The sequence below is a fragment of the Pleurodeles waltl genome, chromosome 2_1 (genome assembly GCF_031143425.1).
Source record: "Pleurodeles waltl isolate 20211129_DDA chromosome 2_1, aPleWal1.hap1.20221129, whole genome shotgun sequence".
Classification (NCBI taxonomy): Eukaryota; Metazoa; Chordata; class Amphibia; order Caudata; family Salamandridae; genus Pleurodeles; species Pleurodeles waltl.
In genome coordinates, this window is record NC_090438.1 from 316,341,104 (window position 1) to 316,353,262 (window position 12,159).

Genomic DNA, 12,159 nt, shown 5'->3' on the forward strand with positions numbered 1-12,159 from the left:
TCTTCTACCCATTTAGCTCTTCCATAAGTGACATAATTTCTGACCTTAGGCCACCTTTCTGTATGGTGTGCTGATAGACAGAGTCCTCATACCAACCACAGAGGGTAACCCAAGAAAACCCAAATGGGTCTGGGTAGAAACTTATCACAAAACAACATGGACCCCCTAGGAACCAATTATAACCACAATCATCCCATCCCTCATAACAAGCCATGCAGCATCGACCTTTACTAATTCAGGAGAACATCCTTCATTGCATTTATAAAATATATTCTTTCCTCATATATATACAAAATATACAATCCCCCATCGTATAAAAAAAAAGAAGAAGGACAGAACAAAGTGCAAATAGATCAAGTGCGCGTGATTCAGATTTAATCCCGTTTGGAAACAATATTGTGATTCAATGTGGTAAAAGGAACAACCAACAGGCTGTGATATCTGTTTTAAGCTTATTTATTTGATTGGTTTAGGGGGAAATTGACTATCCTTTGTCTTTTTCTGTTCATGAGCACTTGATCTATTTTCACTTTGTTCTGTCCGTCTTCTTTTTTTTATATGAGGAAAGAATATACTTTGTATATGTAAGAAAGGAGGTTCTCCTGAATTGGTAAAGGTCAATGCTGCATGGTTTGTTATGAGGGATGGGATGATTGTGGTTATAATTGGACCCTAGGGGGTCCATGTTGTTTTGTGATAGACAGAGTCCTGACACATCTCTTGACCAAACCTGCTATGGCTACTTCGCAAACACCGCACAAATAACATTTAAAATCCACTCACCTTCATGAAGGATCACAATACATTTTACCTTTGGATTACTCCCTTTATATGTTATCGTAAATCCTCCATGTATTCAAACTTATGAGGAGTAAATGTCAGGCATCCATGTATTCCCATTTATGAGAGGCAAATATCGGACATCGCAACATATAAGTGCTATCCACCAAAGCAGTCCCCACAACAAGTCACTGTAAAATCAGCCCACTCCTGTGATCGCTTCTACTATCAATATCCATCAAATATAAACTTTGATTTTCCTTCCACCCGTGTGTCTATAAACCTGTGCTCACTGTTAGCAGGTTTGGCTTTAAACATTACTGTAAAATCAGCAATGCACATATACAAATATACACATGCATATCTGGAATTACAATGTAATGAATTAAATGAAAAGGGATATGCTATGCATAAACATTAACAGGCATTAACTTTTTAATTATGCACATAAATATGTTTCTCTTTATACAGATTTTTGTAATGGAAATGTATCATGTAGAAACAACTCTGAAGGAATGGAACTCCCAAGCCAGCAGTATTGGACGTAACTATACCTTTTATTTTACATTTAATATATGCCTACAAGTTAATACATAAAATATCTATTGGCAAGAATTTGTTGGATAACGGTAACGTTGTGCTCCACCTCATTCTTTAGCACGAATGATAGACAGGGAGCTGTATTCAATTTTAGTGCTCCTTGCTGAACCTGTTCTTCTTTAAAGCACTCTAAATGACAATTTCACCATAAACATGTAGAATTCATGTGTTGTACTAGAATGACAGAGAAAGAAGTCTTAAACCTTATGAGTTTATTTTCAGATTGTAATGCATTCAGAGATCAAGTAATACAATCAAAATTGATCAATCAAAATCAGATTGCAAACCTCACATATAATACAGAATCATGTAAAGAATTTAGTAACGTTCAGGTCTACAAAATACATTATATAATGGGAGAGCAATCTGACATGAATTTGCCTCCAAAGGTCAGTAAGGAAAGGCCCATGTTACATCCAAAAAGAATGTAATTTTATAGGATTCTAAACAAAGGATTTCATATATTCATTACAGTTGTACATGGTTCCCACAAAATTTACTATTCAAAATTAATCAGACTGAAACGAGTGCAAGCACATTCATTTCAAATGTCTCTAATAATTCTACAGCATGTAGCTTCTCACAGACACTACCTATACTAGAACAAATATTGCTATATTTTATGAGATTCAATTAAGACAGCTAAGTGAAAACATTGAACATATGCAATTGTGCTGAAGCAACTTTTAAATTTTCCTGTGAAGGTCATTGTCTTGCCTGTAAAAAAACATTCAACATAATTTTACTGAGCCATGAAAATATGAGTTTATCCATGTTCCACAGGACATTGGCAGGAAACATGACACACAATATGCAGTATGAGTTAAATTTTGGTTAGTAAAATGCACATATTTTCAGAAAAACAAAGTTATTACGGGCAAGAATAGTTTGCTTAAAACTAAGGGCCTAATTTAGGTCTTGGTGGAGGAAAATACTCTATCATAAACATGACGGATATCCCATTCGCCTCATTACGAACCCATGATATCCTATGGAGAGCATAATAACTCATGTTTGTGATAGAGTATTCTCTCTGCCAAAACCTAAATTAGGCCCTATGTTTTTTTTTAATATTCTTTGTTCATTTTATTTCTCTGATGGAGAGGGCAGTGATTTTGGAAGAATATAACTTTCGACAGAAAGCCCAATTCATGAGTCTCACAAACCTGACATTTGTTTTTTTATAGCTGCCTTGACATTTGGTTTTTTATAGCTGCATTAGGATGGCTGCATTGCATTGTAACAGATTGCGAGTAATGATTTGTGATCATTCAGTAGAAACCCCGCCACAAAAACCAAATCAACAAGTAACATCTTGATAAAATGAGAATTCTTCTGGTTGTTCATTAAGAATAGGAGCCCAGAATTAGGGGCTCATTTTATGTTTGGTGGCCACCTACCAGCCTGAAGATTTGACAGGGCCCATCTTCGGCTAGCCAAGCAGAACATTGCCTGCCATATCAATAGATCCCTGATGATGTGGTAGGGATCATTTTGATGAAGGTGCCTTGTAATGGCCAGTACATGATCATCAGAACTGACTGAAAGTGTACTAATTGCATTTTTTCATATTTGGGAAACAATCCCAGAAGCTGGGCTTTGTTTCTGAAATGCAGGGAGTTGTGTACCTCTGTGTGGGACTATTGCTTTAATATCCTGCATATGGCTTTCATTATTATCAAAACCATCATAGATAGGAAATAAGAGCATGAGAGGCTATGCCCTGAAGAAGGCAGACTTTCCAAATGTCAGTAGCTGATAGCCCTGTGGAGGATAGGGTTACAGAGGTGCAATATGGATGGCAGAGATTGATGATGGTCCGCCATTACAAAGATGGCCCCTCTTACAAATGAGGAAACACAGGATTGGCGAAACAGAAAAGACACCAATATATGGGAATTTTCCCATTCCACCAAACTGTAAAATACCATCTGAATTTTGCCTTTATTTAGATTGAGACTTGTATAAACACCAGCAAAAAAGGTTTCTGTGCTTGATCGTGAGTTCTTGGATATTGTGGCTGCTGTAATTGAGACACTTTTTGAGTTTTAAGTGTGGCTTTTCGTCTTTCCCTTTGCTCACTCTCCCTGCTCACACAGGTCAGGGGTCACAGTGTTAGGGCCTGGTCTCAGTGAATCGTGTTTCCCATGCTTAGGGTATAGTGTTTGTCAATTACCTTCATCTTTTTCAGTAGGATCCAAGAATCAGAAGGTACAGCCTTCACTCATGTTTACAAGCTGCTAAGCACAGAGCATGGACTCACTCTCTACCCTAGTGCCCACTGAAGACAGGATGTGGCTATCTGTTTGACAAGATGTTCAGTTATGCTAAACAGCTTCTAAGTGAAAGGTTTAGCTTTTAGCCATAATGTGCATTCCCTCTGCCACAGTACTACTACCTTGATGGCAACTGCACAACATTCATTTCCCTATCTTTTTTTACAATTTCTCCATTCTGAGGATCAGTAGAACTCTTTAACAAGTTACCTTTACATGGAATTTAGAAAATTGAATAGCCATTCACAAATGGTATGAGAAAGTTCATCACCATTGTTCCTAATTCTGGATTTGTATGGTGAAAAAGGCAACTTCAAACCATGTGGCCCTTGAACTCTTGTCACTCCTTTGTATGGTGTGTACTCTCCTTGCCTCAGTTGGTCCAGAAGCATAATTTTCCAATAATATTAATTATCTGAGATAGTCAGCCCAAGGACCATGGGTTCGCCACTGGGGCAAGCCAACTGACAAATCTCCATTTTACTTTTTACTCTTCCTGGTCAAAAAGCTGTGGTACACCCCTTACACTCCAGTTTATTCATAATGCCCCACTCTCCTCCCTACATTGGAGTGTGCTCGCATGCTGAATCTTGGCAAATAAAATGGTTATCTATAAAAGTAAGGGAAATGGGAGACTGAGGGAGATAGACCTCAACCTTGAAATGGCCAACAAGACTAAAATGTGTCAGAAGCGATTAAAATGTCTGTTCTCAAAGGAATTCACTATCCAAAAATCTGAGCTATTGCTAAATTTAGTTTTTTATACATATATGTTTTTTCAAACACCTCACTGCATGTATACCAAACTGAAGCAAAGTATCTCTATTGGCATAGGCACTGGACTCATTTGATCCTCTTTAATCAAAGTTTTCCAAAAATGGCTTACCAGCTAGGAGTGGTTTTGCTGATATTAATGAAAAGGACATAATATTTGCATTTAGGAAGATGTAATAGTTGCATTAACAACCATAACTGGGCAAATATACAAGTGTTGTGGTTCTTGGGGTAACAATAATAGCCACTGAACTGATGTGTTTTCATAGACTATACATGGAGGTTTGTTGCTGCAGTAGACTGGAATCTAACAAATAACAAATATAACAAAGCTTGCTCTAGTACATGGTTTCTTGCAAACAGTATCCCAGAGGCCGAAGGTTTTGGCCTGCGGCATGACAGCAGGTTCATTAATGCCAGCAGAGTGGTGATTTGGTAGAGTGAGGGGAGGGTAGGGCAGGTTAGGGGAAGCGAAGCAGAAATAGCCAGCAGCTCAATTGCACAATGTGAAACCAGAAAACCTGGGATCAATCCCTTTTTCGCTACTTGACCAAATTGTGTGATGGTAGGTGGTTGTTTTATTTAACTTTTCCTTCTTTTTCTTCAATATCACATACAAGAGGACCGCAAAATACATGATTTCGGGATGTGTGCAATACAAAGTCTTCTCCTGTGTTTGATTTAATAAGCTATAACGCCGTCTATTTATATTAGCAACCTAAGCCACTCAAAGGATGCACAACTGACTTGCTTCAGTTCACTATTGGCATTGTTGTGAGGGTGGATGGAAGCATAAATGTTTGTAAATTCCTGCTTGAAAACAAACTACAACTTTTAAACAACTACTTCTCAATGTAATTATATAATCTAATGTACTAAATGTTATGGTTATGGATGTTAACAAAATACACTTTTTGAATTTTCAAGCGACTTTATCATATGTTTACACGTTTGCTGCAAGATGCCTTTATAAACAAAGGTCTTCCTTAAGTTAAGCTGCAGGACACCCTAGGTACTTCCTTTCTTTAACTTCAATTAATTAATGCTTATCCCTTTATTTAACATCTTTTTAATATTATTTCTGAGTCGAGTAAAAAGTAGCCCAGTGCTGCCGGTTACCAGGGGACCCACACATAAAGTTCTAGAGGGCTGCATACGCCCTCAGGTCATACTTTGTGTATCACTGCTCTAGTGCCATGTAAGTGAAAATTCAGTAAAAGCTAGAACAATTATTAGGAGCATGTGTATCAAAAATATAAAACTCCCTTCCAGCTGTGCCACACTTTGCCGAAGATCTACCTTCTAACAAATTAAATTGATGTAATGCTGTTTTCATGTATATTAACTCATTATTTCTTTAAACATCCGTCAGGTTGCATGATGTAAGTAAGAAAATATATAAGTGTTAGGCCATTTGAAGTGATTTACCTGCAAATAGATGTCATATTTTGAAATTAGGTTGATGTAATTGATTGATTTATAATTGCTATACCATATATGTTATAGTTTTATCAAACCAAGAAAGTATCTGAGTAGGCAATTTTTCCAGCCAGTGATAAATTGTATGCAAGTTCATGGTATTCAAATTCATTTTTTCTGTCTGAGGTTTTACTGTACACAACTTTTATCACCTTAGGCAGTATCTCATAAAAGGAGCCAAGGGAGCTCTGAGTTAAAATGGCCACAGTTCTCTTGGCCACAGTCCTGGGCTGACTCGTGTCTTAAATAGTTGAAGAGTTGTACCAGCACCACTTTAAGCTGTGGTAAATGGTTGTCACAGAATCTTTCAAGACATGTTCTGCTTTTGGCTTGAAATGTAGCAACATTTGTTGACAAATCTAAAGCACAGAAACAGAACAAAACACCATGACAGCTACAAGCAACACAACAACATAGTTAAAACATATCAAGGCACAGTCTTACAAAACTGTTAAAACACAACACAGCAATCATGATAAGACAACATTTTTACTTTATTATATTTTTTAGTTAAAGTGCATAATAGTTCATAAAAACCTTTACACCATCCGTAAAAAGAAAAAATTCACAATACACATTTCATAAATAACATGAAATCTCATAAAAACCTTTACACCATCCGTAAAAAGACAAAATTCACAATACACATTTCATAAATAACATGAAATCCCATAAAAAAATGTTTTTTCAGTACAATACCTAATTCTAAATAAAATCCTTAAAAACAATTAAACTTTTTTTGGTGCAAAATCATTTCAGGATATAAATCTAGGTTTCCCGGGCTTAACCTGTTCACATGAAACTTAACCTCTAATTTTTTTTGTAAGAAGTACACATGACCAATAACTTTGATTTGGGACCGGATACTGTTAGGGGCAGCTTCCAGGCTGCAGCCACCTTATTGTATGTCACCCATGTGAATTTCTACAATATCATTTAACCTGCTAAAAGACCACAACCTCATACCATACCCTCACTTAATTTCATCTTACATTAAACATCCCTTTTTTTGGAGACCTGGCTTAAAAAAATTGTTAGTCTTGCATTTAAGATAATATCAGATGGTTTAAAACTAGCAATTACCATTTGCCTACATGTGCATATATTCCTCAGGTTAAAATCCTCCTTAAGATATATTCTACGATCTTGCTTTAGATCGTGGCATGTACAGATCCAATGTATAAGGTTCCCAGTTCCACTCCCGCATAAGATACAGGGGGAATTGGAACTAGAACGTTCCCAGGGGGGAGTAGCATAACCTCCTGGGAGAAGGCCAAATCGATACATAATGAATAGACCATTCTGCCTCCAGATACTGCTGGTATTTTATAGTTTTATACTTGTTTATTATAACCTAGGAGTGCGATCTGTCAGCCAGAAAACCCTTGTCCATAGCAAAATACTTTTTTTTCCTAACATGATTAATTATTTTAAAAGGATTGAGAGCTAAGTTCTCATCCCACAAGGACTTCGCACCCAAATCGTCTAAGGCTTGATCTAAATAGACCCGGGATGGAGAGTTTGAATTTGATCTCAACTCCTGCCAGCGCGCTTGACTTATCCTGCTCCCCTTTGCTTGTTGAACCTGTTTCCAAACTTTTATATAGGCTCCCTGTCTTGCAATTAATTGGTTCACATATCCAAGTTCCAACCTGATCTGTGCCTGAGATGCATTTACTGGAAGATAAAAAAGAGCTCTAAAAACTTTACCAATTACCCCTTTCAGGGTAACTGCTTCTCTACCCCTCAAAGCTTTACTACCATAGGTGATACTTGGAATGAGTTTAGTGGATATCACTTGAAGCAAAGGGCGATAGCTAGGATCATCTAGCGATCTTTTCAGAGTGTGAAAAGCAAGCAACATCGCCTTCCCTTTTTGCATTAAGACAGGTTTATGGGAGTAAAGGACCCCTTCTCATCAAATATTACCTCCACGGATCTATAGAGTTTGACTTGTTCTAGTTCTTGGCCTTGAAGATACCACTTATAATTTTTACGTATTTTTTTACTTATTTCCATAGTCTTCATTTTCTTTTTGTTTATAACCATTCCACTTTTTTCAGCAAATTCTATTAGTTTCACAATCAATCGCTGTAATCCTACTTTGGTGTAACTTAGAATGATTACATCATCTGCATATAGCAAATTTGAAATGGAGAGCTCCCCAATCTTTGGAGGCTACGCATTAACCCCGTTTAACATAATGGATGTAACGGATACATATGAATTCAAAAGATAGGGCCAAAATCACAACCCTGTTTGAGACCGCATTCGGTCTTAATTTTTCTAGATAAAAACGAGCCATCCCCTACTTTCACCCTAATCCGACTGTCAGTGTATAACATCTGAATACCTCTTATTAACTGTACTGGAATACCCCATTGGGTTAATTTTGCCATTAACTGGCTACGATGGACCAAGTCAAATACGGATTATCCATAATGGTGGAGAGGGATTAAAATATTTACCGCTGTTCCTTACCCTTTGATGAAACCTGTTTGATTGACCAGAATGATGTTGTTTTCTTCTGCCCAATTCTTGAGTTCCTTCAAAAGGGAACCAGCGTAGTATTTGGATTCTGAATCAGTTAGGGTGATTAAGCGGTAGTTCTCTTGGTTGGCTCGTATTCCACCTTTAAAAATTAGGCGAATGATGGTGCCCTTCCAAGAGTTTGGAATAGCTTCAAGTTCCAGTGCGTTATTAAAAACCGCTGCCAACTTCTCTGCCCAAAAACCTGGGTTTGTTTTATATAAGGCACTGGGGATTCCGTTTGGGCTTGGGGCACCAGTCTGCCTACTCTTATTAATAAGTCTAGTGATCTGGGCATCTATAAACAATTCATCATTTCCCTCATTGAGCTTGGGGCGGGTTGCAGTGTCCACGGTACCCTGATCATGAATCCCTATTAACCTCTCTTGACTCAGCACCACTTCTTTACTATCATTTGCTTGGGTAAAATATTGAGTTAGAAAATCATACCAAGACTATTCGGAAATATCCGTGCTAGTCAGGATCGTAGGGGGGTTTGTTTAAGTAGTGTATCATATTTCAAAATTCCTGGGAGTTCTTTTTTTTTACTTAGAAATAAGGCATTTGCCCAAAGATCCTACCTTTTCCTTGTTTTTTCAGCCCACATCTGTTTCCTATATCAGCTATTTGTGTCTTTTAGATCTTTTTGAATATAAGGATCAGTTGGATTCTTCTTAGCAAGTCAACCTATTCCTCTATTTCCTCAATAACGCAATAACAGCTGTTATTTTTATTTTCTCTCTATTTCTTACTTTTTCTAATGAGATATGCTGATAAAACTTGTGATGGATTTCAGACAGAAATCCTGTTGTGAATTTTTCAAAGAAAACAGACCATTGAAAGATAGGATCATCAGTTGGAACACCAGCCGGTTAACAAATAAGTTGGGTTAACAGCAACTCTGAATTGGTACTAATAACTTTAATCGAATCACCATGCCATCAAAGCTTCTTATAGTTTGTTGTGATAATATTTCTGGGATGAGTAGCAGCAAGTTTATGCATTGGATAACTAAAGATAATTTTCATGCATTGCAGAGCATGATCACTTAAATCTGTCCTAACTATATGGTAAGTGGTGACTGGGGTTAAGAGTGACAGGGTGACCACTAAGTTGTCAATTAGGGATTCAATCCCAAAGGCGTAGCAAGTAAATGAAGGGGGGATATCCTGTTGGAACCTTCCATTCAGGATTCTAAGGCCTAGTGCCTCGAACGTTCTTAACAAACGATACCCCCTTAATGTCACTTGGGCCTGTACCATTGCTCCCTAGTAATTGTTGAGGGACAGACCACATGAGGTCCTGGTGCACGATCTGTTCCTCTATTTCAAAGGGTTGCAATAATTTCATATTGAAATCCCTCGTATTAATGAGCTCTGGAGCATGTGATTCTTGCAAACCTGTTAACATTTTTTCTACTAGTTTTGAGGTCATAGGTTTCTTGGAATGATGGTCAGGCTGAAAATAAACATTAATTTTCAGGAGGGGTCTCCTTATCGTTTTATGCCAATTAAACAATTTTATTATTAAAAGGTCTGCAGTTTTCCTCCTTTATTTGCATACACAATGCTCTTAGCCCTGCTGCAATAAAGGTTGCCAAGCCACCCTTTGGTCTGCCGATTTTTTTCACCTTATATGCCGGGGAAAAAACCTATATAGCCATCAATAGAAAATGTTTTAGTTGCCCAGGTCTCCCGTAATAACACAATCTGTTTTAATAGAGTTAGGTCTTTTGATTGATTGTTAGTACTAATCCTGTTTATATTCCAGGACTATATTTTTAGGGAGTTTCGTATACCTATAGCCTTAGTCAATCTTAATGATGTAGGATAAGTCTGCCAGGGTCTCCTACTTTTGTGAAGAGCAGCTGAAAGCCGTCCAAAACTGAGTTGCCCAGAATCCTGTCCATTATTCGGAGAATAGCTCATCGGATGATAAATAGCTAGAGTAGAATTCCCTATTGCAGTTTTAAGAATTGAATAGGGTTTTTGAATACTGCTGTTTCATGTAAATTATTGTGTCCTATTATCAATTTCTAAAGGTTCTGGATAACCAATCTGCTGGGGGATTCTAAGCTCAATTCCCCATTTTAGAAAAACAATTTTCTCCTCAGAAACCCTGTTAGCAAGCTGGTTGCAGCCCAGGTCACCATGTTGGATTCTCGGGTGGTACTACTTCCTACCTCAGCGCCAGTCAGGAATTCTATATGATCAATATCTACAGATTTAATGTTTACCAGCGAAGGTATTGCTCTCAAGAGTTTTAAGATATTACCACGATTTAGTATATCGTGTGGGCCCCTGGTTTGATACTGTGGAGAAAAAAATAACTTATTTACACCACCAGGGCAGTCCCCCTGGTAAAAGTCTGCCATGGTTTCCTGGTGCGATTGACCATGCTTGGTATTTAAATTAAGAGGGGTCCTCTCCTGGATTACTCTTCCCTGTGGGACTTGATTTAAACTTATATCAGTGCTAACTGTCTTTGGATGGTCTGTAAAAGGCCCTGCGTACCCACTCCTTTCGAGTAGCTCCTGCCCTGTGGGTAGTGTCTGTCTGCTAACTAGTTCATGACTACTTGTTGCGATGGCCACTGCTGACAGGGCTACATTTTCGAGGGTGTTTTCAATTAATATCACTTTGGAACTTCTCCTTAGTCCTTCTTCTATCGAGAGTTAGTTTTCGATCCCTTGTTTACGTTCTCCACAGCTGGCATCTGGGTCCACTTGTGACTTTATTTTTCAGCGACCCGGGCTTACTCTATTGGTTTTTTTCCACTTTCTCTCCAGAGCTTGGACTAGGATCCTGGGGGCCTAAAGGGATATTCCCTTCTTTATGAGTTTTGAATAAAGGAAATAATTTGAGAATCAGTTAACTGCTTTTATCCTTTTTTTTACGTTCCTCAGACTACTTCCTATTTTGTTATTGGTGTTCAAGGGGTTTGTTGTGTTATTCTTAATTTCGCGGGATGCCCCAGGGATCCCCTTCACCTTTTCATGGCTTTTCTTTCCTTTTTTCTTTGTCTTTTGGTGGTTGGCAGTTTTAATGTTTTTCTGCTTGGCTATTAGGGGACAAGGAAATGGGTATTGACGGGGGTGGTGAAATCTGGTTGGATATTCCTTTGGAAGTGTGTACCATCTCTTCTGGTGCAATCTCTATAACACCTTATTTTTCATAACATTGATTAACCTTTTTTATACTTCTCACTGTATTACCCACTTTCCCTACCCGTCTATTCACCCCCTTTTCTCCGGACATTATACCTTAGTTTACAATTTGAATACATCAATAACTCGTCATCAGTTCTTTAGACTTATAAGATAAAGCAACCATAAGTCAATTGTGATGTTTTGAAGAAAATGTCCCATACTTTGCTTTCATTGACTGACCTTAAGGAGGTCTGTATAGAATTTGTATGGTCGCTACACTCCCCCAGACTTGTAACGTCTTGACGTAAAATGTCTGACAATTGGGCTTGAGACAAAGCTGTACCACCTATAGCTGTTTGATCTTCATGTGGTAGGGTCTTAGGACTAGTCAGTCCATTGACCTGCACTACTTGAGATATACTTGCTGGTTCAAACAATCCACCTTCCTTGGGGACATTGGGGTAGCATTTGCCAGGGCAGAGATGGGGAACAACTTGACTCCCGTTACCTGTGCGTCTGCTGACTGTTATTAGGCTGGGGACCATACTTTCCAGAGCTTGAGGGGTAATCAAT

General features: G+C 38.1%; 1 protein-coding gene across 2 annotated transcripts in view; it reads left to right on the forward strand.

Annotated features, from left to right (window-relative positions):
* LOC138264458 (sodium- and chloride-dependent neutral and basic amino acid transporter B(0+)-like) overlaps positions 1-12,159 on the forward strand; it is a 245,105-nt gene that overhangs the window by 105,507 nt on the left and 127,439 nt on the right. For both annotated transcript variants that reach the window (XM_069212544.1, XM_069212545.1), the window contains exon 5: positions 1,252-1,324. In XM_069212544.1, coding sequence (XP_069068645.1) covers positions 1,252-1,324 — 73 coding nt within the window. The remainder of the gene's footprint in view (positions 1-1,251; positions 1,325-12,159) is intronic.